The sequence below is a fragment of the Thalassophryne amazonica genome, chromosome 13, assembly GCF_902500255.1.
Source record: "Thalassophryne amazonica chromosome 13, fThaAma1.1, whole genome shotgun sequence".
Classification (NCBI taxonomy): domain Eukaryota; kingdom Metazoa; phylum Chordata; class Actinopteri; order Batrachoidiformes; family Batrachoididae; genus Thalassophryne; species Thalassophryne amazonica.
Window position 1 is genome coordinate 35,764,110 of NC_047115.1, and position 26,262 is coordinate 35,790,371.

The 26,262-nt window shown below is 40.4% G+C and overlaps 1 protein-coding gene across 1 annotated transcript; it reads left to right on the forward strand.

The window, feature by feature from the left end:
* Positions 1 to 388: 388 nt before the first annotated feature.
* hif1an (hypoxia inducible factor 1 subunit alpha inhibitor) lies at positions 389 to 25,547 on the forward strand. The gene is made up of 8 exons (XM_034184660.1): positions 389 to 758; positions 17,476 to 17,726; positions 20,718 to 20,866; positions 21,041 to 21,186; positions 22,168 to 22,274; positions 23,815 to 23,878; positions 23,980 to 24,090; positions 24,422 to 25,547. The coding sequence occupies exons 1-8, from the start codon at positions 573 to 575 to the stop codon at positions 24,476 to 24,478; spliced, it is 1,071 nt and encodes a 356-aa protein (XP_034040551.1). The 5' UTR covers positions 389 to 572; the 3' UTR covers positions 24,479 to 25,547.
* Positions 25,548 to 26,262: the final 715 nt, after the last annotated feature.

The following is a 26,262-nucleotide window of genomic DNA, read 5'->3' on the forward strand; positions in this document are numbered from 1 at the left end:
TGTGCTGCAATCATGACTTAGTGCAGGATCTGATGTAAGTAAGTAAAGTTTATTTGCAAAGCAACTAGTTAAAAGCAAGCCTGTACAAATGGGTTATAACTTGATGCTTGGTTATAACTAACAGTACTAACTGGAAACTAACAGTACTAACTAACTTGGAAAACATAAAACGATGAAAACATCCCATAAAGATATGAATCTACATGAAATAATCCAGAATAAAGATGCCGGTTTTTATCTGTCCAATAAACTGCAACAGCGCCCTCTGCTGGGAAAGAATTTATCTTACAGCATTTAGTGACCCCGTGCACTAGGTGTCGCTGTGGGATATTCGTGCGGTGTTTTTGCCGCGATGTTGTTTTCTTCACTCCGTGTGTGTGTCGTTTGTTTTCTGTCATGTTTACGCTGAACGCAGTCGCACGTCTCGGCTTTCTTCTCTTATTTTAATTACTCGAAGCAGAGCAAGTTGTCTGATATTTTCCCGGAACAGCCTAAACTGGTGTACGAGAGGAGGAAAACCCCGTTTCTGGCCGTTTTTATTGGCGCTATCTAGTCAGCGCTTCTCGACGACCATGGCAACGGCCACCGTGGTGGAGGCTGAGGCGGCTCCGAGCGAGACAGGCGCCGCTGCTTTCTCCGGAGTCCGGACGACCGAAGGCTGGGATCAGTCCCAGCTCCGACCTTATCCGTTCCGCACCAAAGCTATTCCTAGACTGTCTCACGCGGATCCCAGAGCCGAGATGCTCATAAACAAGGAGGTAAAGCAGCTGGTTCTCAGGCATTTGTATCAGATTTCACCCTCAGAGGCGAGAAATAGAATTCTTTTATCGTCACTGTACAGAGAAGCACAACGAAATTTTGGCTGTATCTCCCCTTAATAAGTTATGGTAAAAGTAATTAATATACTAAAAGTGCCAAGCTAAGCAGATCTGTAGTACAGCAGACATACAGGCAAGTACAGGATGTCCCAAAAAAGTAAAACTAAAACCATAGAAAATCTATACACTTTCGTTATGTCATCTTGAAGCATATCTCAGGAAATTTTTATCTCTGGTGTTCATTTCTAATTTCACCTCAGTTTTTAAGAGTTTGGCATTCACAAGATGTGCTCAAATATGTGCACTGTAGGCATGTGAATCTCATCACTGACAATGAGTCGATACGCACCTCGATACACTGATACATATGATACATATAGCAATACATGACGATATTGACGATACGATGCACTATGATTCACCCCTGTTCCCGATTCGATTCGATTCCTCACAATGCGATTTGGTGCAATACAATTAGGGATGGGTATTGATAAGATTTTAAGCTGCGTTTACACATAATGACGGCAAGTCACGAATGCCACGAAGTATACATTCTTGGCCGCTGTTCACAAATGTGATGATTTGGGGCAGAGGCGTCAGGTGTCCTCAGGAACTGCTACAACCTGTTACCACGCGTTACGATTAATGGCACGTGTTGCTTTTTATCAGGATTTATCAGGAACCATTATGCACGGTCAAGAATAATGTTCTGTGTTGTTGCGCACTATTCAAGGATTCAAAGGAATTTTATTGTCATATGCACAGAAGAACATGTTCCCTGCACAATGAAATGTGTTTACTGCATTTAACCCATCCTAATTGCCAGTAGGAGCAGAAGTCGCTATTAGGCGCCCGGGGACCAGCTCCAGATGTACATCCCTGCCTTGGTCAACAGCAGGGCTGAGCAAACCAACACCGACGCATAACAAACAACACACAACACATAGGCCGGCCCGGTACATAAACATATATTGAAAAGCAAAACACGAGGGAAAAGGAGAAAAAAAAAACCCTCATAGCCGCTGCGTTACACAGCAGCAATGAGGACAAAAATCCCCATCAGCACAGAAAAACAATAATCACACAGACAAAAACAAGGATGCAGGACGACAACCGAGATTTGAAAAAGTCCAGTTTATCAGAACACTCCGGAGGCAGCCTGTTTGGCGCCGTCAACGGCCTTGTCCGACAATCCTGGAGGGGGAGGGGCACAGCCCTGAGCAGTCCACACAGTCAACGTCAGAGCTGGAGAAGCTGAGGGGAGGGGGGAAGACCAGGGAGCGAGGCTTAAGTGTTGATCTTCTGAGGAGGTTTTATCACAGCGACCTTGAAGTGCAGCTGTGTTTGGGGAAGCCAAATGAATAACCAGATTAGCAGATGCCTGAAAGATTCCACAGTTCTGAGAACAGAGTGGCTCTCAATGCATCTGAATGTAGAATGTGGTCTTCACAGACGATCAAAGCGGGTTTCCAGGGCTGCGATTCTGCTGGAGATATTTTCCAACGTGCGATTAACACCCGCCGACTGCGCAGCCACTGCCTTCCCAATCGAATCAATCATATAGGGCAGCCTGGAAGGACCAATCAAAGCTGCTTCAACTTTCTTGATTTTCCGGTAAACCAGCGCAGTGCCCGCTCCACACAGCAGAAAGCCGGTCACCACCAAGCCGAATATGTAAACATCTTCATCGTCCTCCACAGAAAGCATGTAAAGGCACATGACCTGCCATCTCCTCCACGAGTCCATCACGTAACCCATCACATGCGTCCCGGCAGGACAGGTCGGGTCCTCCGCCCCCGAATGTCTTGTAGAAAAAATAGTGTCAATTGCGTTCAGAGACCACTTTAACAGATCCATTTTTGTCGTTTTCCAGAAGAGCAAAGCTGCAGCCTCACAGACAACACGCCACAGAAGCAGGAAAGATAAGGAGGTAGGGAGAAGAGAAAAGTGCGTCCGTCTCGGCTGAGTGCAAGCTGGCAAAAAAAAAAATTGCGCGTAACAGCGCATTGTTAAGTTCTGTCACGTTGCGAATGAGGCAAATTGTCTCCACACACACCCCATATTCATCCAACCATCAGTTGCTGAACAATTCAGATCACTGCAGTTTGCTCCTCAAAATCCACACCAGAAGAACTTTGTGACTGCATGCTTAGTTGGGCTCTGTGCCACTGAGTGGCGCAGAGAGGAGGAGGAGACACCTGCAGGAGCGCGCTGAGGAGCATTGAAACGAAACTTTTAGCCAACTTGGCGTCACTGTCCTTCTTCAGCATACTGCAGCAATGAAACTGGATGTGGTGCAGCAGGGTTTAATTGTGCGCACGTCAGAGAAGAACGCTGTCATGCTCTATTAAGGATTACCACTAATCAAGACGGATCAACACGCTCAGTTGCGACCTCCACGACATGAGGCGAAACGAGGGTGGTGTGTGACATTCGTGGAAGATTTTTTTGACAGCCAAAACACATGCTCCACGAATATCACACACCAACACGCACTATTAAGAAACCTATTCAGATGCGTTAAATTACGTTAAGAATGTCAGGAATGTGCCAAGAATGACGGAAATATGACATTCGTATCGCATCCTGCCTATGTGTAAACGCACCATTAGCGATATCGATGCCATTATCGATTCTGCTTATCAATCCAATTCTTTATTGATTGATATCAATACCGCTTGTGAATTTTCTGTGTATTAAAAGTAGACTTTACAGGTTTTTTATGTCAACATCATGTAAGTAACAACATTCAGTCTTAAAGTAAATAAATATGGAATTGGTCACTGGATCCTTGATCTCTGGACATAAATAAAAATCAGTGGAATCTGTTCATGGTTACTGAATCCTTGATGTCCATGGTGGATCCTAGATCTCTGGACATAAATAGAAATAAACAAAATCTGTAGTTTTTGTTTCAGATATTGACAAAAATGTAACCCCATTTTGGTCGGTTGTAGTTTATTGTTTCTATTATAACATTTGGAAAGAGGTGTCATTTGATTTACAACCCAAATTCCAGTGAAGTTGGGATGTTGTGTAAAATGTAAATAAAAACAGAATACAATGATTTGCAAATCCTCTTCAACCTATATTCAATTGAATACACCACAAAGACAAGATATTTAATGTTCAAACTGATAGAATTTGTTGTTTTTGTGCAAATATTTGCTAATTTTGAAATGGATGCCTGCAACACATTTCAAAAAAGTTGGGACAGGGCAACAAAAGACTGGGAAAGTTGATGAATGCTCGAACACCTAATTGGAAATAGGTGAGTGTCATGATTGGGTATAAAATGAGTATCTCCAAAAGGTTCAGCCGTTCACAAGCCAAGATGGGGTGAGGATCACCACTTTGTGAACAACTGTGTGAAAAAATAGTCCAACAGTTTAAGAACACTGTTTCTCAACATTCAGTTGCAAGGAATTTAGGGATTCCATCATCTACAGTCCACAATATAATCTGAAGATTCAGAGTATCTGGAGAATTTGCTACACGTAAGCGGCAAGGCCGAAAACCAACATTGAATGCCTGTGACCTTTGATCCCTCAGGAGCCACTGCATTAAAAACCGACATCATTGTGTAAAGGATCTTACCGCGTAGGCTCAGGAACACTTCAGAAAGCCACTGTCAGTTAACACAGTTTGTCGCTACATCTACAAGTGCAAGTTAAAACTCCACCATGCAAAATGAAAGCCACACATCAACAACATCCAGAAACGCCACTGCCTTCTCTGGGCCCAAGCTCATTTGAAATCGACAGACGCAAAGTGGAAAAGTGTGCTGTGGTCTGATGAGCCCACATTTCAAATTGTTTTTGGAAATCATGGACGTCATGTCCTCCGGTCAAAAGAGGAAAAAGACCATCCAGATTGTTATCAGCGCAAAGTTCAGAAGCCAGCATCTATGATGGTATGGGGTGTGTTAGTGTCCATGGCATGGGCAATTTACACATCTGTGATGGCACCATCAACGCTGAAAGGTACATCCAGGTTTTGGAGCAACACATGCTGCCATCCAAGCAACATCTTTTTCAGGGACGTCCCTACTTATTTCAGCAAGACAATGCCAAGCCACATTCTGCATGTGTTACATCACCGTGGCTTAAATTTTTTCAATTTCAATTTATTTTCATTTATACAGTGCCAAATCACAACAGAGTTGCCTCAAAGCGCTTCACACAGGTAAGGTCTAACCTTACCAACCCCCAGAGCAACAGTGGTAAGGAAAAACTCCCTCTGAGGAAGAAACCTCAAGCAGACCAGACTCAAAGGGGTGACCCTCTGCTTGGGCCATGCTACAAACAAATTACAGAACAATTCACAGAACAATTCACGGACGAATATACAAGAAATACTATTGGCGCACAGGACAGGAGGATTGCCAACACGAATACAACTCCCATCTCTGGATGGAGCTGCACCTTAAACAGAGAGAAAAAACAATCAGGCATCAGAAAGACAAAAAATACTGTATAATTTGCCAGCATTAAACAACAAGAAAAACAGAGAAATACTAAGGTGATTGCCGGCCACTAGACCTAAACTTCACTAAAAGACCCAGAATTTAGGTAAAGTTGAGGCCGCAGCCTGCTCCAATTACTAATAAATGAATTAAAAGAGTAAAAAGCGTAAAACAAAACTGTACCAGTATGCTAGCCATATGAAAGGGAAAATAAGTGTGTCTTAAGTCTGGACTTGAAAATCTCCACAGAATCTGACTGTTTTATTGACGCAGGGAGATCATTCCACAGAACAGGGGCACGATAAGAGAAAGCTCTGTGACCCGCAGACTTCTTATTCACCTTAGGGACACAAAGTAGTCCTGCACCCTGAGAACGTAAAGCCCAGGCTGGTACGTAAAGTTTAATTAGGTCAGCTAGGTAGGGAGGTGCCAGTCCCTGAATAATTTTATAGGTTAGTACCAGAACCTTAAAATCTGATCTCACTGGGACAGGAAGCCAGTGAAGGGATGCCAAAATGGGTGTAATGTGGTTGAAGTTTCTGCTTCGTGTCAAAAGTCTGGCTGCAGGATTTTGAACCAATTGGAGACCCCTAATGCTAGACTGCGGTAAACCAGAAAATAGAACATTGCAGTAGTCCAATCTAGAAGAGATAAATGCATGGATCAGGGTCTCACCATCAGCCATAGACAGGATGGGATGAATCTTCGCTATATTTTGCAGGTGGAAGAAAGCAGTCCTAGTAATATTAATAATGTGGAGGCCAAAGGACAACTAAGGATCAAAAATTACCCCAGGGTTCCTCACTTTGTCAGTGTGATGTATGACACACGATCCGAGGCTGAGCGTTAACTGGTCAAATTTATGCCAATGTCTCACTGGACCAAGAACCATCATTTCAGTCTTATCAGAGTTTAAAAGTAGGAAGTTTCTAGACATCCAACTTCTCACTGCTGCAAGGCAATCTTCTAACGATTTTATGTGAACAAGATTACCAGCAGTTATCGGCATGTATAACTGAGTATCATCTGCATAGCAGTGAAAGGTAATCCCAAAACTCTGCAATATGTGCCCAAGGGGTGCTATATAAAGGGAGAAAAGCAGGGGGCCTAAGACAGACCCCTGTGGAACCCCAAATTTCATGTCACTAAGGTTAGAGGTAGTGTTACAAAACACAGTGAGAACGACTGGTCAAGTATGACGTCAGCCATGCAAGGGCACACCCAGTAATCCCAAAATGATTTTCCAGCCTATCAAGTAGAATATGATGATCCACTGTATCAAATGCAGCACTGAGATCTAACAGCAACAGAACCGTAGTGGTGTCTGAATCCATTGTAAGCAGAAGATCATTCACCACTTTAGTGAGAGCTGTCTCTCTGGAATGATATTTTCTAAAAGCAGACTGCAGTGGCTCAAAGAGATTATTCTCAGTAAGATAGTCTACGAGCTGCCATGACACCACTTTTTCCAGAATTTTAGAGAAAAATGATAGATTTGATATCGGCCGATAGTTTGTCAATACACTAGGGTCAAGATTAGGTTTCTTAAGTAATGGTTTAATCACTGCAGCTTTGAAACATTTAGGAACAGATCTAGAAGTTAAAGAAAGATGAATAATTTCCACCACAGTCGGCCCAAGAGTGGGCCACAGGTCCTTAAACAGTTTTGTCGGTATAGGATCAAATAAACAGATTGTGCTTTTTGTTGACATTACGAGTTTTGTCAGCATGCTTAGTGAGATACTATCAAATTCTGTAAATCTAGGTAATACCTCAGTAGTGGCGCCCACCTCAATAGCAGGGTGTAGTGGCTGGATTAAGGTATGCCAGGATATGTTTAACCTGATGTCTTCTATTTTCTTCCCAAAGTAATCCAGGAAATCTTGTGCTGTAAAAGGAGTGCGAACTACAGGTGGTTGTCCATGCATAAGTTTTGCCACCGTGTCGAACAAGAACTTTGACTTATGCTTGTTTTTGTTGATCAAATCAGAGTAGTCCGTCAGAGAACACGTATCAGAGAACATGTCCGTCAGTGTTGCTTGCTTACTGATTCGGCTCATAGTCTAAGATAGCATCACACCACGCAAGGTGAAATACTTCTAATTTTGAACAACGCCATTTCCGTTCTAGACCTCTTGCTTTATGCTTGAGGTCACGCATATAATCATTGAACCAAGGTGACTGAGATTTTGGGGAGCGCAGTTTCAACACAGGTGGTGCAATCATGTCAAGTGTAGTTTTGAGCACTGACTTTAAACTATCCACAAGTCTGTCTACTGACTGGGTATTTGTCAAAAGTGAAGCTAAGACATCAGGCAGTCTAGCTTCAAGTTCAGTCTTAGTTGAGGAGTTGATGCATTGCTGTAATGATAAATAAGGTTGTTGTTCCACTAAACACGGCAGCAAAACTGTAAACTTAATAAGTGAGTGATCAGACACCACTGATGTAAGAGGCATGATGTCAGTATTCGTGACAGCAATACCACGTGTGAGAACCAGATCCCGAATGCATTGCCGAAATCCTAATGCATCCACAATTTCCATAAATGATTTGCAGAGGGGATCAGAAGGCTTATTTATATGAATGTTAAAGTCACCAATGATCAGAATGTTATCTACACTAGATCCAAGGTTGATCTACATGTTGCTTTGGCATAAATTTTATGACGGATGGATTACATGAAGAAATGTGGCAGGGGTGGGGCTTGAACCAGGAACCGTCTGCACTGAAACCAAGTGCACTAACCACTTGGCCACCACCCCTGCACCTCTGTCAGTAATTGGAGGAAAAATTATTTTTTTTTTTTTTTTCTCCAGGTAGACTTTATTGGAATACAGAAATACGCGTGGTATTTGAGTGTTTTTGCAAAATCTAAAGTTTCACCGGATTGAATTTTGTGTTCATTCCATGACTGTGAGCAGGTGTGCCTATTTTTCTGGTCACTTGAGTGTGTGTCTAAGTACAGCTTGTCCCTGCCGCATCTGTTCTGTAGAGTTAAGACCTCTAAACCAGTATTCAATCAAACAAACAACAAAAAAGGCTTTTTTTGTGTCTATTTCTATCGAGGCAGATTACAGACTGTGGAATGTGGCAAAGGGAACAAAATGAAATTGAAATTGTCCTGCAGTCACAGAACAGAATCTGCAGCGCCGCAGCATGTTTACCGACAGCATCAAGGAGAGAGATGCAGAAGCCGACCGTTAAATATAATGGAGCTCGAACTCACCCCGTTAAAAACCAACAAGAAAAAAATGAAAACTGTCACCCTGAGGGTGACAGGGTATCTTGCCAAGAGGTGAACAAGAGAGACTACCGGGAGGAACGAGCATAGTGAAGAGGGACTGACAAGTTCTTTAGACAATTACATTGTGTGTCAAGAGAAGATATTCACCAAGTGTCCATGGGTGCATTTTGAAGACATCCATCCATCCATTTTCTTCCGCTTTATCTGGAGTCGGGTCGCGGGGGCAGCAGCTCAAGCAAAGCCGCCCAGACTTCCCGATCCACACACACCTCCCCCAGCTCCTCCGGGGGAACCCCAAGGCGTTCCCAAGCCATTTTGAAGACAACGCCATGAAAAGAACTGCCTGCACTACATCTTTTAATGTCGTAATTTCACCCAGTCTTTCCATCATAACGTCACTCAGTGATGTCATACCTGAGCAATCATATCTTTGGAAAGCACTCACCAAGACCTTGATGTAGCACACGACATGTTTCACTCAGAAATGAAATTTGACCTACGTGTAGGTCACATTTGACCTCACCACAAGCCCTGAAAGTCAAGGTCATTTGCTTTTCTGAGGCAACGACACTTTTGCAAGGTCAACCCTCATAGTTCCCTGATGTTTGGATGCAAAAATTCAAGAAAATGCCTTCAGGCATGTTTGGTGTTTGACCTTTTTTTTGACCATATTGCGACCTTGGTCTTTGACCTTGACCTCAATTTTTTTTGCATGTCAAGAGGGGTTTTCTTCAAGTTTCTATTAAATTTTGAAGACGCTCCAAGATGATTTCCACACTTCTTCACACCCTTAAATATCAAAAATCTGCACCTTTTTCTTGTCATAACATCACCAAATCACGTCATAACACAAGATTTTTTGATATGTTCTGAATCCTCTCATCAAGCCCTGTAATTTGGTGTATTACATGACATGTTGTATTCAAGTATGAAATTTGACCATCTTTGACATCCAGGTCAAGCCTGAAGATCAAGGTCAATCGCTTATCCCACGTCTATGATGAATATGATGAATGGCCTATGGGCCATAGGCCATTCATCAGGCCAAAAAGCAAAAATTGCTACCAGGAAAGTTTTTCTGAGTGATTTTAGTGCTTGTCCTTCCTGTGACCTTGACCTTACATTTTTCGCACGCTAAAAGTAGTCTTCCTGAAGTGTCTACTTGTCTGCTTTGAAGATGATCCAAGATGATTTGTGCCTTTTTCTCCTTATAACGTCATCAAATGACATCATAACGCAAAACTGTTGACATATTTTGAACCCTCTTAGCAAGCCCTTTCAATGTTTTACATGTTTTACACAAATAAGAAATTTGACCTACTTGTAGGTCATGTTTGACCTCAGGGCAAACCCTGAAGATCAAGGTCAAATGCCTATCCCAGGTAATGGCTTATGTGCCACACCACCTGCTATCATCCAGTGAAATTTGGAGGCAAAATTTCAAAAATTGCGACCAGGAAGGTTGTTATTGTGACTTATGTGTTTGACCTTACTGTGACCTTGACCTTTGACCTGAACCCTTTTTGTGTGGAGAAAAATATCTCCATACGACTGCTATATGTGAACTAAAAAAAATGCAATGATTACAAAAAACAAACACACAAAAAAAGAAAAACAAAACAAAAAACATACATGCTGACTAACAGTTCTTGCAAAAACTTTTGCAAGATAAAAAACAAACATACATCCTGACGAACATATCTTGATTATTAAAAAGATAAAAAAAAACATGTTTGGTCTGAAAATATGGGGTTTGACACGTCTTCAGGTAGAGAAAGAGTATGAGGTGATAGCGCTTCTGCTGGTGACCCGCCTACATTCAATCAGTCACGTAGCACTCGTGCCCACTGCGGTCATCAGGGGCGGTGCTTGTAATTTAGGGCCCAGGGAAAACACAGTGTGGGGTCTCCTCTGTTGTTTTGTTCTCACCATATTCAGCCCAAAGTCATCAGAACAGCCTGAAGTTTCACTGCCCTCTGCCCAAACTCAGTACCGCATCTGCTTCAGTGGCTTCTGGCTCCATTATGAATTTGTTCTTTGAGAAAAGGAAATGTGTACTTTAATTTGGCAGTTCTAAGGTAATGAAAATGGCGTTATCAAGTGCAGTGTCACAGTAACGGTTAAAAAATTTATATGTAGATGCAACGATTTACTTTTTAAAAAACCAAAAGCAAGCTTGATTGAGTCGGAATGATTAGAGGCAGTATTATAAATATTATGCAGATTTCGGTGAAAGTTAATCTGTGTTTAAGACAAACTATGATTGCAACAGCAAAGAAATTGAAATTACAGTGAAAAGAATATGGTCAGATCCAAATTTCTACTGCTAGAAGGTCAGAATAAGGGTCAAAATATAAATAAATGCACTCCTTATTCCTGACACATTAGGCTGTTTATATATATATATATATATATATATATATATATATATATATATATATATATATATATATATATATATATATATATATATATATATATATATATATATATATATATATATATATATATATATATATATATATATATATAAAACTTCAGGGAAATGATGGGTTTATCAGCAGAAACAATGACGCAAGACTCCCAGTCTTATCTGTGCTCCTCTTATCGTTAGCCAGTACAGTTGTCTCCCTGATTGTATTAGGGACACAGTCACTTGTTTTTCTAACATTACCTTCACTGGTGCTGTGGTTGTTGTGATGAGCAACAGTATTGTCATCAAGAACACTAACATGGTCATACGTAAGAGGGGCTGATGTGGGAGGCAGAGGAGGTATATTGCTATGGCAGTGTCTGATTCTTCTGGCAGATAAATAAATGCATATATACAAACAAATAAGATGTTTCACTGGCTGACATGCAGCTACACAGCACGTGTTGATGTAGTCATGTACTTTTGCAGGTGTGGCAAAGTGCAGTTCAGATTGAAATATGTTGCTATTAGCTTGGCTACAAAGGGTTGGGTTTGCCTTTGACTAACTCAGAAGAGCATAGATGTTACATCCTAAAGGTTGTGAGTTTGTATCTCACCAGAAGTTACAAAATGTTCTCAGTTACACAGGCATAAATTGAGAAACTGGAGGCCTTAGTCACCACCAGACCTATCTAGACTTCCAAATTGAAAGAACCTAACAAGCCTGTTTCAAGCTACATGTACCATCATCCACTCCTGCTCCTAATGCATATCATGCATGTGATAATAAGCAGAGCAGGGGTGTAGGACTTTGACTACCAGTATGTAGACTGGGTTTCGATTCCATGTCTGTCTGCTTCAGGCTACTCGTGTCATCTGGATTATGCTAGTCCACCCTGCTGTAAATGTGTACTGCTGCCAGCTGGGGAGTAACCTGCGATCTTGTCCAGGAAAGTTGTAGATGCTTGTTATATTATTATTATGTTGTTATTATTATTATTATGTTACTTCTAATGTTAATGTATTGGTGTTTACGAGGTTTATTAGAAAACTAACTGGCAGTTTTATAAAAAAAAAAAACTATATGGAATTGAATCACGTGCGATTACACCAGACATGCTTGAACCCTCGTGCGCATGCATGAGTTTTTTCACGCATGTCGGTGACGTCATCCGCCTGTGGGCAGGCTTTGAGTGAGCACTGGTCCAGCCCTCTCGGCTGAAATCCTTTGTCTGAGACGCTGCTGGAGACGGCGCGCGTTGCTTTATCAAAATTTTTTCAGGACCTGTGAGGGATATCTGAGTGGACACTATTTGAGAAATTCAGCTGGTTCTCGGTGAAAAGTTTAACGGCTGATGAGAGATTGTGGAGTTTCTTTAGCTTTAAGGACAGCTCACAAAGCGGATCGGCGCGGCGTGGTCGGAGGTGGCGTCCGTCTGGCTGTTTTGAGCTGAAAACATCCTAATTTAAGGCTCTGTTCACCCAGGTCATCGTCAGAGAACAGAGAAGTTTCAGAAGAAGTCAGCATGGGGAGTTTATGCGGACATTCCACTGTTAAAGGAGATTTTGTAATGAAAGAATGTGCGGGCAACTTCGTCGAGTCTGTTCCGTGACACCGCCGCAAATCCGTCTGCGCCGCGACAGGAAAAACACCTCCGTGTTGAAAACCATTTGTAAAATTCAGGCGGCTTTTGATGGCTTTCAACAAGTGAGTATCTGAGAAATTGTTTAACAGCTGGGCATGTTCCAACTTGTCCGTTAAGGTTTCCAATGGAGGTGTTTTTCCTGTTGCGACCCCCCGCGGTCGGGTCCGGCCCGACATGCGAATCTGCCCGCACGTTCTTTCATTACAAAATCTCCTTTAACAGTGGAATGTCCGCATAAAGTCCTCATGCCGACCTCTTCTGAAACTTCTCTGTTCTCTGACGACGACCTGGGTGAACAGAGCCTGAAATGTGGAAGTTTTCAGCTTGAAACAGCGAGACGCCGCCGCCTCGGAGCGCAGATCGCCGTCAGGCGCCGTGGGCCGTCCTTAAAGCAACACTTACAGACCAAAATCTCTCATCAGCCGTTAAAATTTTTACCGAAAACAAGCTGAATTTATCGAATGGTGTCCACTCAGTTACAGTTTTTACAGTTTTTGAAAAAATTTTGATCAAACAAAGCAGCAGTCTCTGAGCCATTCCTCAACAATGAAAAAATCGACGAGAGGGTGGGCCACTCCTCACTCAAAGACTGCCCACAGGCGAATGACGTAACCGACAGGCGTGAAAAAACTCTCGCATGCCCACGAGGGTTCAAGCATGTCTGATGTAATCACACGTGATTCAAATCCATATGGTTTTTGAAAAAAATAATAAGGTCGGATACTTCTCTAATAGACCTCGTAGAGTTTAAAAATTCACATATTCACACTTACCCTGTGGTCACATTAGCTACAAAACACAGAGTTAAAGCGTCAACCTGCCATTCATTTTCAATCAGAGTGGCTGTTTTGCAGTGACAAGAGGCAGTGGTCAGTATGCTGCCAACTACAGTGAGGCAAATAACTATTTGATCCACTGTTTATTTTGCAAGTTTTTCCACCTACAAAGAGTGGAGAGTTTTATCGTAGGTACACTTCAACTGTGAGAGACCGAATCTAAAAAAAGAATTCAGAAAATCACATTGTATGATTTTTAAATCATTAATTTGCATTTTATTGCATGAAATAAGTATTTGATACAACAGAAAAACTGACCTTACTGTTTGGTACAGAAACCTTTGTTTGCAATTACAGAGGTCAGACGTTTCCTGTAGTTCTTGACCAAGTTTGCATTCACTTTTTTGTTTAAAGATAATGTTTATTTTCATCACAACCAGTTTCCCAAATGTAGCCAGTTTGAATCCAGTATAAGCTTGTTAGTGAGGCAGCTTAATCAATATAACATAAGAATCTTTCACTTGGTGATACAATCACCAAATTTGGTAGATAAGTACTTCAGGACCTACTCTCTTAGAAAAGGTCGCTATCCAGGTGAAAAAACAAAATGGCTGACATTTTTCAAGATGGCCACCACGTTAAAGGTGAAAAAGGGTGTTTTCAGCTCAGAATGTCAAGGAATCAAAACATCTGAGTAATGCAAATATTAAAATGTATGTATTCTGACCAGGAGAACTTAATAGTATCAATGTCATTCCAAAATGGCCACCATTTTTAAAAATGGCAGCCATTTCATGACTGAAAATGCATATTTATGACAGATCCAGCTGTCCGATCACGTTATTACATATTACATACAAAACCTTGCCATCATTGTTGTAATACAATATTAACTAGCTCTTGTTTTCAATATTATGAATCAGAGTGATGCCATAGCACAACCAGGGCACACTGGTGGCATCATTGCTGTGAGACTCAGCATGGGGTTCAGTGTCGGCTTGTAGTACAGTAGCTGTAGTTGTAGTTTACTAACTATTGTAGTAGTATACTCACTACAGTTTTCAGTATTTCAGTGTCCCAAATGCTATCTAAAAAGCCCCTGTCTATAGCTTAACTAGAAATTTAGTTAGTTGTAGAATAATAGTTAGATAGCCGCACCTGAATTGACAGGATGTGCCAGCGCGGGAGAGCCGAGCCGAGGGTAATGGGGCATCAGTTACCCGGATGGTGTACAGATCGCATGGGACTTAAATGGCACTGGATGAACGATCGGGCTAGGTGTAGGGCACAAGATGCCTGAACCTTGTTGTATCCCATACCTCAATGTGCTTTGATATTTCATACGGTTGGGTGGTAAAAGGATAGCCCAAAATTCAAACATACTCATCAAAATATGAGAGGACAGACATAGTTTTTGATGTTTACTGGACTTCAAGCTTAAAGGCTGAGACAAGGTCAAGAAGGGGTAAAGGAGATCGACGTAGAGTGACTGACAAAACCAAGCTTCCACCTAAGTGGAAACGTTTTCTGCGAGACAGTGACAACAAGACTGAGCTTTTTGAATTCCTGGCTGACAAGATAGTATCCCTGTGTGCTGAAAATGTTGTAATTGTGACCAAAGGCAAAGAGGCTCTGTCCAACAAACCCATCAGTCTGGAGATCTTGAGCCCATGCAACCATGAAGAAGCTGACACCAGAATCTTCACACATGCTCTTGATGCAGCCAAGCAAAAGGCAAAATCTGTGTTAGTTAAGGCAAGTGATACAGATATTCTTGTTGTTGCAGTCAGCAATTTTGCAACTCTCCAGGATGCAGGATTGGAAATGCTGTGGATTGAGTTTGGCCATGGTCATTCCATCAGGTGGTTGCCAGTCCATGACATTGTGTTGAATCTTGGCTCAGAGAAGTCCAATGGTATGCTGTTCTTCCATGCCTTCACTGGCTGCGATGTTGTATCATCTTTCCGTGGCAAAGGCAAGAAAACAGCATGGCAAGCATGGGACTTTTGTCCTGAAGTGACCCATGTCTTCAATAAGCTCAGTAAATATCCAGCAGTCATAGAAGATGTTGACTTGAACATTCTTGAGAAGTTTGTCATCATTATGTATGACAAGAACAGCACTGCAAACAAGGTTGATGAGACAAGACTGGACTTGTTTGCTCGGAAACAGAGACCGTATGATGCCATTCCACCGACAAGTGCATCCCTCTTCGAGCATGTAAAACGGTTTGTCTTCCAAGCTGCCTGTATATGGGGCCAGGCTACTGTGTGTGAAAGCCCTGCCAACTGGGGTTGCATAAAAGATGGTGAGATCTGGAAAGTTCTGTGGTCAAAGCTTCCTGCAATTGCAGAGACTTGCCAGCAATTGACAAAATGTGGATGCAAGACTGACTGCCGAGGAAGATGCAAATGCTTCAGCCTCAAGTGTACACAGTTATGTTCCTGCAAATGTGATGACTGAAAAGAACTTATGCAAACTGTACATCAACAGGGACTTTGTTTCATACCAAAGCAACAAACATGTAATCATTGGTGTTATGTTTTTGGAAATTTAGCAGATTGCAAACATCATTGAACAAGTGTTCATTTACATAATTTACATAAAATTACCTGATTTTTCAATATTTTTTGGTTTTTTGACTGCATAATTGGATTTTCTAGGCTCCAAATCATATATTTCCATTGCTACATCTTCCAGATATGGTTATTCAATTAAAATATAGGTAAAACAAGCTTAAAAACCAGTTTGATTGGCGCCCATGTTGGAAAATGGATTGCAATATTTTTTTTTTTACCTGGATAGCGACCTTTTCTGAGAGTAGGTCCTGAAGCACCTCTGTTCCAAATTTAGTGCTTGTATCACCAAGTGAAAGATTATTTGAGGTATCTGCTGCACTATGTGTAGAAAGTGTTTATGGATCTAATAGCTGGTTACATTTGTATTCCCTTTCGTATGGCTAGCATACTGGTGTAGTTTTGTTTTACGCTTTTTACTCTTTTAATTCATTTCATTAGGAAACTGAGCGGCCGCAGCCTCAACTTTACCTAAATACTGTGTCTTTTAGTGAAGCTTAGGGCTAGTGGCCGGCAATCACCTTAGTATTTCTTGTTTTTTTTCTTGTTGTTTAATGCTGACAAATTATACTGTATTTCTTGTCTTTCTGATGCCTGGTTCTGTTTTTTTCCTCTCTGTTTAAGGTGCAACTCCATCCAGAGATGGGAATTGTATTTGTGCTGTGCACCAACAGCATTTCCTGCATATTCGTTTTGTGACTTGTTTCTGTGAATTGTTCTGTAATTTATGTTTGTAGCATGGCCCAAGCAGAGGGTCACCCCTTTGAGTCTGGTCTGCTTGAGGTTTCTTCCTCAGGGGGAGTTTTTCCTTACCACTGTTGCTCTGGGGGTTAGTAAGGTGAAGTGCCTTGAGGCAACTCTGTTGTGATTTGGCACTATATAAATGAAAATAAATTGAAATTGAAAAAATTACTCATGCAGTTTTAAGGCACTTTGAACTCATCTGTTCTTGGTACACAACTGTTTAAATCCTCACTATTTTAAAATGATTAAATCCAATTGAAATCATTTGCAAATCACTCTAGATCTTTTTTTAAAACCAGAATGAAACAACTCTTGAGGCTTCTAAAAAGAAAAGTTGAAACCAGTCTACTAAAGTTTAAAATTTGATGTAAAAAAAAAAAAGAAAAAAGAAAGAAAGAAACAAAAAATTCAAACTTTGGCGTTTTTTCCCCCCCTTGTTAATGCATCATCAAATTTTCTGTTACCTAATCATGATTTATCATAATTTTGGAAGTATTTAAATCAGCTGTTGTTTTGTTCACCTATGTTAAACAAAAGTAACAGAAACAGAGCCGTTAGCGATACAATTTTCAGTTTGTTTTATGCCGTTCTTCTAGACTAAAAACCACATTGCTCCATAATAAACCATACATTAATAATAAAAGTTGGACCACTATGATGCTGCAGATGGGCCAACAGCTATCTTGTATTGATTACTCCATAGTGCTTTCTTCCTTTGGTTCTAGTCTATTTAAAATATGCAATATTTTCTTGGTGACTGAAGTATTTAAATGTCTTTTTGTGTACTTCCAGGAACCGGTGGTTTTAACAGACACAAACCTTGTGTATCCAGCTCTCAAGTGGGACATCGCGTACCTCCAGGAGAACATAGGAAATGGAGATTTCTCTGTTTACGTTGCAGAAAACCACAAATTTCTCTACTTTGATGAGAAAAAAATGGCCAACTTTAAGAACTTTATCCCCAAATCACAACGAATGGAGATGAAATTCTGTGAATTTGTAGATAAGATGCATAAAACTGAAGACATGGGAGGAAAAGAGAGGTAAGACACTGTTTTTTGGGGGTGGTGGTATGGGGGGATTAGATTACAACATAACTTGCTTTAGGGCTTCACGAAGGCTTCAATTGTTGTTGGGCTCACATTGTCTGTGCATCCAGTGAGACTTTCCTGAGACAAAATACTGGGAACAAGATGTGATTTCAGTACTTTGTGCTGCAGTCGTGTTTCACAGACAAACGTGACTTCTGTCATGAAATGTGCTACAGCACAGGAAGGTAGAGCGAGTGACTAAGCATTCAAACAGGAGTCGTGTGAGCAGCGTTTACCGCGGTCCTGACTTTGCCCGGCCGCAGTGACTCGTATCACTTACTGAAGTGAACTCAGATGTTTGACATTTGTCTCGATGGTTATCTGGATTACCTCTGTGCACTTCCTCCAGTGTCTGTTGTTATTAAAGGAGTTGCTTTATGCTGAACTGGAAACTCAAACTTAAATTGGATAGCACTTGAAATGCAAGTTAGAACAGAAATCACTCATTTTATAAATTATTTGACTCATCTTAAAGGGGATGGTTGACATTTTTCAAGTTAGGCTTGATTTTTAGATGTTTTGGGGGTCATCGGTGTAGTCAAGACAGAAGCATAATTAATTGGTACATTGTTGATTAAAAGGCAAACACTATCATGGGCTAACCAGCTAATTAATGGACATGGGGCAAGCTAAACACACTCGCAGTAAACTGCTTCTTGTCAGCACTGAAGTGAACTTTAGCATGGAGAAGATCGCTTTGGAGGTAAACCTGCTGTTTTGTCGAGGGGCTTTTAAAGCTGGAATCATCGGCCGTTTACGTCATAAGTGGCACAACTAGGCTGCCTCGTTTCAAAGGCTCCTTGTGAAGTGGCTGATGTGTGCAGCCTTCTTTACCCTGAAATTAAGGATTTATCAAGTGTATCCTTCACAGCCCAAACAGTGCTATGAGTCAGTGTGCGACCCCCCCCCCCCCCACCCCCCACCCCAAGACAAAATGATTGGTTAATTTAAAAAAGACATAATTGGTAAATTTAAAAAAAAAGACATTAGGACACTTGTAGCACTCGTATGTACACTTGTAAAATGATTATTAAACTACGGGTTACGCCCACTACACTGCATGCAGCTGTCAAAGTTGCCTTGTCACAAAGGGGGGGCGCAAATGACGCAATATTAAAATGCTCCATGGACAAGTCCATCTCATTTCAGAATGTTTTGTTCCGGCCTCCACTCTGTATGAAGGGCTGTAGCCTGAAGTGTTTTGTGGCACACAGGCCTTAGAAGGTTGAAGATCCTGAATGATGTCTACAGTAGATGGGAAAAATGCACACAGCCTGCATCTTACTGAAAGAATCCCTCACCAGCAGTTGATTTGTAATGCCTGAGTGGAGAGGACTCCTGGCACGTTAAGTGGAAAACTCAAATGGGACATAATAAATGTTAGATGTTCAAAAAGAACCTTTGCATTTAGTGAAGTAAACATGCAGATATTTACCTCTGCATCGATCCTCTTCATGCTCTTGGTCACTTCTATCGACATTATCGCCTGATCAGTGGAGACAAGAAGAGGTTTACTGAGAGTCGTTTTAGCTACTCCTGTCCCATAGCATTATTAGCCGCTTAGGCTGTGACGGTGTTTGCATTCTAAATCAATAATGTGACAATGAATTTCACTTTTGTCTGAAGTGAAACCATGAAACCCCCCCCCCCCCCCCCCCCAAAAAAAAATGAATAAAACAACAAACAAAACACAAAGCCTAGGCTTAAGATGAAAAGTGTAAAACACATTGTGTTTTTGTTAAATATAGTCATTCTGATTTTGATGTTCTATAATAATAGAGTTTTTATTATCATTGTACATATTCATACATACAGCAAAATTTGTCTTCTGCATTTAACCCATCCTAATTACAGTTAAACACAATCCAAGCACTAGGAGCAGTGGGCAGCCACAGTTTGGTGCCCGGGGTCCAACTCCAGATGTTGAGACACTGCCTTGGTCAGGGCCAGGGAAAGGAGCAGACCCTAAATAAATATGTTTTTGATTGCGGGAGGAAACCGGAGTGCCCGGAGGAAACCCATGCAAACACGGGGAGAACATGCAAACTCCACACAGAAAGGGAGGGAAGCAATCCCATGACCTTCTTGTTGTGAGGAATCAGTGCTAACCACTAATCCACTGTACCACCTATAAAATGAGGTGTATTTGTGGCATCACATTTGCAGACTAATGCAAAGAGGTGCAGTTTGAAAAGCAGATCTTTTTCCTGTTTACTGTATACATCATGCAAGTCTTGTGTGCATCTGCAGGGAGTCATTGTTATCAAAGTTCACACTTAATTTGCTCCATGCTTTCATAGAAGACAGAGCTGTATGGTAGGCGGATGTTATGATTACGCATCCGTACGGAACGTCTTTTGGCATTATCACATTAAAATGTTGAATGTCTGTCTCTGAAACGATTGAACAACTCAGTGTCTCTTGTGTTAGAATGACTCAGTCCAAACTTTCTTTGTGACATCACAGGCTTCAACTTATGAAATTTTTAAAAGGCAATGAAGTTATCAAATAAATGTCTTTGTTATAATGCATGTTAAATCAATGATTAATTTTATTGGGATTTAACACCTTTTTTGGAAATGAGTTTTGTGAAACTAGCTTGTAAACAAGTTGATATCCTTAGCAGACATTATTAATCAGGTTCACTTTGTTCAGCTACTAACTTTCATTGGAATTTTGTGAATATTTGTAAAACTATACATTTTTAAATATTGCATGTAATGGGCAAAAAAGAAAGAAAGGAGAAAAAAGATGAGTCCATTTTGGATTTGTAAAAATGGTGGCTTAAAATTTGAGTTTTTCATTGTCTGGGCTTCTCGATGACCTAGGATTTTGATTTCAGTTGCTAAATACACATTTTCAAGGCCAAGGAATCCAATGGTACTAATAATGAAGGACACTGCGAAATATTCAGCTCTTGTGTCCTATTCTGTGCATTTCAAGAGTGTATCTGCAGCAAACCTTAAATGACACAGTGGGGAAGAAGATCATTGTTGACTTCCTCGGTTTCAACTGGAACTGGATCAACAAGCAGCAAGCCAAGAGAAACTGGGGACAGCTGACTTCCAACCTGCTGCTCATTGGAATGGAGGGTAAGGGTCATGGAACGTTTGGCCTCTGCGTACAGAAAGCACTGCCTGCAGATTCTGCAGCATAATTTAGGACGATTCACTTGATGTTGGCTGTGACTCTCCGTGCTTGAGGTACAACGGTAGTGACATTGTTACAGTATGTAGACATTTTCTATTCATATTCTTTAACTGTAGGCAATGTGACACCAGCCCATTATGATGAGCAGCAGAACTTCTTCGCACAGATCAAAGGCCATAAGAGGTGCATCCTGTTTCCTCCAGACCAGTTTAAATGTCTCTATCCATACCCTGTGCACCATCCCTGTGACAGGCAGAGCCAAGTAAGAAGTCCACATACAGTCAACAAGGCGATGTGTATTTGTAATTGAGTTCTTTAACTTGTAACGGTAGAAATGATTGACAGCAGGGGTCTCAGAATGACAAAATTCACTCTGGTGTAACACTATGAACATATGTTTCTCTTGATATTATTGAATTGTGAGACAGATATTGTAAAATGTGAAGAAGATAGAATAAAGGTTACAAGTAGGGTCCAACTGATATATTGGTTGGTTGATAATATCAGCTGATTTGAGCCTTTCATGAAAATATCAGTATCAACATTATTTTTGTTGATAACTGCAGAAATAACATTTGGATTTTGTAAATGGTGTCATTACGTAGTGTGTCCAGCAGTCTGTCAGATGCCATTGTTCACAATGCTGTCAAGCATGGCAGGAGCCCTTATCTTCCCTTGGTTACATGAGCTACAAGAGACAGAGGCAAAGAAACCAACTGCCATTTATTTCAAAGTGGGTGTTTTACAGCACCAAGACACACTGTCGGCTGGGCCAAGATAGATAAGAAGTCTGCGACTGAAGGCAGTATGACGTGCGTTGGTTGGTTATATTTATCGATATTTCCAATAAAGTTCATGTTTAAACTGGAAAACCTATGACAAGAAATTAGATTTCTTTGTCATAAGGCGTTGATAATGAAGTGTTTAGCAGTCGTTGCCATTTTTATGTGTATATCGGCGGCTGTATCAGTATTGTAATTCTATTCTTTTAACTTCTTAATATCGGTATTAGCCCTCCAAAAATTTTTCTCAGTCAGGCTCTAGTTTCAAATGTGTTATTTATTTATTTAAAGGGAACTCCTAGCATCTTTTATGCATATAGTCATGATCAGATGTTTACATACAGTACACTTTTCACAAATGAGTTTTGAGTGATGAACTGTAAGGAGTAGGGACTTTTTAGCAATGAAATAAAGACAGGTTTTCTGAGCATTCTAATGAATGGATGTTTTGTCATTTGTAGGTTGATTTTGATAACCCTGACTATGAGAGGTTTCCTAATTTTAAAAATGTCTTCGGCTATGAGGCTGTCGTAGGCCCAGGAGATGTGCTCTACATTCCAATGTATTGGTAAGAAGACGTCAGCACAGCCTTTGTGGATACTGTGTCTTACAGAGATGATGTAAACAGCCCTTAGTATTATTTAGCTAATATCTCCAAAACATCACATCCTTCAGGTGACGTAAGACCTCGTGTTGTCAAGCTCTCTGCATTTAAAGATTGTCTTGCATCTCATTACACACGCTGTTGGAACATCTGTTACTCACTTTCCCCAAGAAACTTGTCACACATGTTGGATAGTTGGAGGGGTTACTGAAAAATTACAAGAGCTGAAGTTTACAAAGCTTGTTGAAAACTGTTAACTCTGGATGATTAAATCAGAGATGATCCGTAATTCCATTTGCGTAAAAGATGGTCTAGACGTCACGCTGTGCGGGGTGTCAGTCTTTCACTCACATGTAATATTTCACTTGTGAGCGAGATTACTTCAGTTGTACTGCTGCGGGTGTCATTAAACTTAGTATATGCTTGATTTCCAGGATGCCTGTTGTTTTGGGGTCAGACAGATCAAGGTCACTGGAGCATACTTTGTAAAAACATTGTGAATACCTGTGTGTATGTGTGCTATGCATGCTGACCCCAAGAAGCCTATTGATTTTGCAGTCAAAGGTCAAATCGCTGAACTGTACTTTGTAAAAGCCTTCTGCAGAAAAGCATCAGTTGTCAATGGCAAGCTTATCATTGTTTGCCCTGGGTTCTGTGGCTTAGTGCAGACTTATGTGCTTGTTTTTAATGTATTTGTTAATTTTGATGAACTAATATTGCATTGTGGTGTTATCCCCCATCGACCCGTTTGTGCATTTCTATCTGTCACATCAATTTGATCATTCATGTGTCACATTTCTCTTTTAGCACTATAACTTATGAACCCCTTATCTGATTCATTCCAAAACCGATGCTCATAATCATATGCTGTTTCCGCACCCTCTGAACGTTTGAGCCATCTATCAGTCAGGATTTTTACAGCAGTGCCATTTTAGACACTGCACACTTTGTATATTTTATCACTGTTAAACAATATCAATAACATCTGACCACTTTCTTCCAAAATTTATGTGCATAATCATATACTAGGTTTCCCCACCCTCTGAACCTTTGGGCCATATAGCATTGTGCTCCGTTAGTGAGTGCGTGCGTCTTTTTCTGGATTATGAGTACGAGTTGTACATGAATGTTTCAGTTATCCCAACGGGAGACGCTCGGCCACAAGTTGCCTTGTTTATTCTTGGGGGATTTTGTCCTGAAGTGTTACACAAGAGAAAAAAAAAACAAAACAGCTGTTGGTCATCTACTAAATATAACACCTCTTCCTCCACAGTGCACCGTTATACTTACTAAATATATCCATGACACTCTTTGTTGTTCCAGTTTTTATTTTCACTTGCTTTTTGCTTGTGTGACAAAGATGAAAAAGCAAAAACACGGCAACAACAAAAACCCCAAACAGCAAAAAAAAAAAAAAATGCTGAATGAAAATCCAACACTAAAAAATGTATTAATTAGATATTTATTTATTTCAAATTATTTGTAACTTGTTTTTTTTTTCCAGGTGGCATCACATCGAGTCACTGCTGAATGGCGGAATAACGATCACAGTGAACTTTTGGTACAAAGTACGTCACTCAAATGTTGCTTGTTTTTCTAAACTTCACATCCTTGTATTTTTCAGAATTTTTAATGTTGTCTGACTTTTTGTGTGTGTTTGTTTGTTTAGGGTGCTCCCACCCCGAAGAAGATAGAATATCCTTTGCAAGCTCACCAGAAGGTGGCCATCATGAGGAACATTGAGAAGATGCTTGGAGAAGCACTTGGAAACCCGCATGAAGTATAAAAAAAATTTGTTTTGTTATGGCAATGTTGTGAAAGCATAAGACCCATCGTCTCAGTTTCTAGAACGTTAGGACTCATAACAGCTCCACATTTAGGCCACCTGGTGCATCAAATCTCAGCGGCGCGCTGACCTTTCCAATAACCCAATTACTGAGAATATTTATGGCTTACCTGATTTAGTACAAAGAAAAGTGTGCACAGGCATGAGGAAAAAAAAAATGCAGGAATCATTCTGGAATGTTGCCATTGGATGTTTTTCCCTTTTTTTTTTTTTGGGTCATACTGTGAAACATTTTTATCAAAGGATGCTTTCTGTTTTTCTGCAGGTTGGACCTTTACTGAAAACAATGATCGATGGGCGATATGATCAGGATCACATTTAGAGCCGTGATCAGTAAAAGTGCTCAACGGACTGCTTTGGAAAATGCACACGCGAGCAAGCGAACACGCTTGTGTCCTGACTTTGGAGCTTCGTGTCGCCGCATGGAGTTATTTTCAATCTTCAGGCTTCTGTCATCATAGTTTAATACCGGATGAAACATTTCGTCCAACTCATGGGAATTGTGCCTACTGGAAGAACTGTTTTTGTAAATCAGTATTCTCTCGTCGTTATTGTAGAATAAGTGTTTGTAGTGTTCAGGTGCATTTTCTCACCCAGTGTCTGAAATTGGTACCTCAGACTTAATATTTCACCACTAAGTCAAATGAGGCGTACGCTCTGAAACTTACACATTCAACAATTTAATGTTTGGATTTGAGGAATGGAGATATACTTTAAATTTCAGCTGATTGAGGTCATATCCTTTAAAAACTTAAGGACTCCTTCTGGAATGTGAGTGATTGGAGGGAGGGGCTAAGTCATAAAACATGAAGTGATTAAAAATTGACATAAAGTATGTGTATGTCGGGGGGGCTCATATTCACTTCAATAAATATTTGGCAATTTTTCTTTGAGCAGAGAGATTGTTTTATTTATGCCACTGCTTGCTTGATTTGTTTCAAGTCATTTGTGTTAATTCTGCATGTGACTAATAAGAGCTCTGAAATGGAACTTTACAAATTTAGCTGCAGGTACATCTGATTTTGAGGTTTAAAATGTAGATAGAATTTGGAGTAACGTCCTATACAAGTAAGGTTTGTGAAAACTTAGTTAATCTGAAATGTTTAATAGCTGTAATTAATGTTGACAGCTTCCTTAGTGGTGCAGTTTGCATACCACTAGAATACAAAACATGACTTATGACATACAAACACAATGACGTGATTAAACTTTGCTGCTGCAGTTTGTACAAAAATCTAATTCCGGTTTAAAACTTGCTCTTGCGTTTATGATTGTAGTGTATCTTTACTTTCCTTTAGCCACATTCTGAAGACCCGTGAGAGCAACTTGGTAAATGTTGCTGTGTAGGTTTTCAGTGTATTCTCACATGTACAAATGTGAAATGACAAAAAGTGTAATTGCATGTTTTGTGTATGATAAACTGACCTACAGTTGCATACATGAGTAATATAAATACCTGGGTACTTCAGTACTCACAAAGCTGTTTGACGGGGTGAGTGGTGGATCTGAAAGTCATCTTATGGGTTTTTAGGTTCAGTATTAAGAGTTGGTCTTTACGTTATTAAAAGCAAGTGTGCATATTTGTTTTGTATAACTTGCAAAGATGATGTCACGGCGCTACTAATAGAAAAAGAACACTCGTAATGTTTACCTGATTTAAGACGGCAGTCTCATTTTTTTGTTTGTGCCTTGGTGAATTTTGGCACTTAATATTGCTGTAAAACATTACATCAGATGTTTGCTATTTGAGCAATAAAAAGCTTTAAATTTTAAATGATGTGTTGATGGAGACCAGGGCATGTTCTTCCTTTTTAACATGCAGTATGTGCTCTTTGTTTATTGTGAAAAGTGAATTTGTTGCACCACTAAACTCTTAATGCTGAAAGATGTTTCAAAAAAGTTTCAAATAAATCATTCTAGCTCACGTTAGATTATATCTTGATTAAATAATGAGTGAATAAATCAGGCAATACGATGTCAGTCTAAAAAAAATTAGTATTTATTCACTATAAATTGTGCTGTAGTTTTTTTTTTCCAAAGGGTTGAAACTGACAAACCCAGTTTCAACAAATCAGCTCTATAACAACTCTATCACACAGTTAATAA

Excerpts from the sequence above, each read along its gene's own strand:
- hif1an (XM_034184660.1), top strand. The coding sequence starts at position 573 with ATGGCAACGGCCACCGTGGTGGAGGCTGAGGCGGCTCCGAGCGAGACA. Across the intron at positions 759-17,475 it reads AGATGCTCATAAACAAGGAG|GAACCGGTGGTTTTAACAGA; the intron begins GTAAAGCAGCTG and ends GTGTACTTCCAG. Across the intron at positions 22,275-23,814 it reads CTCTACATTCCAATGTATTG|GTGGCATCACATCGAGTCAC; the intron begins GTAAGAAGACGT and ends TTTTTTTTCCAG.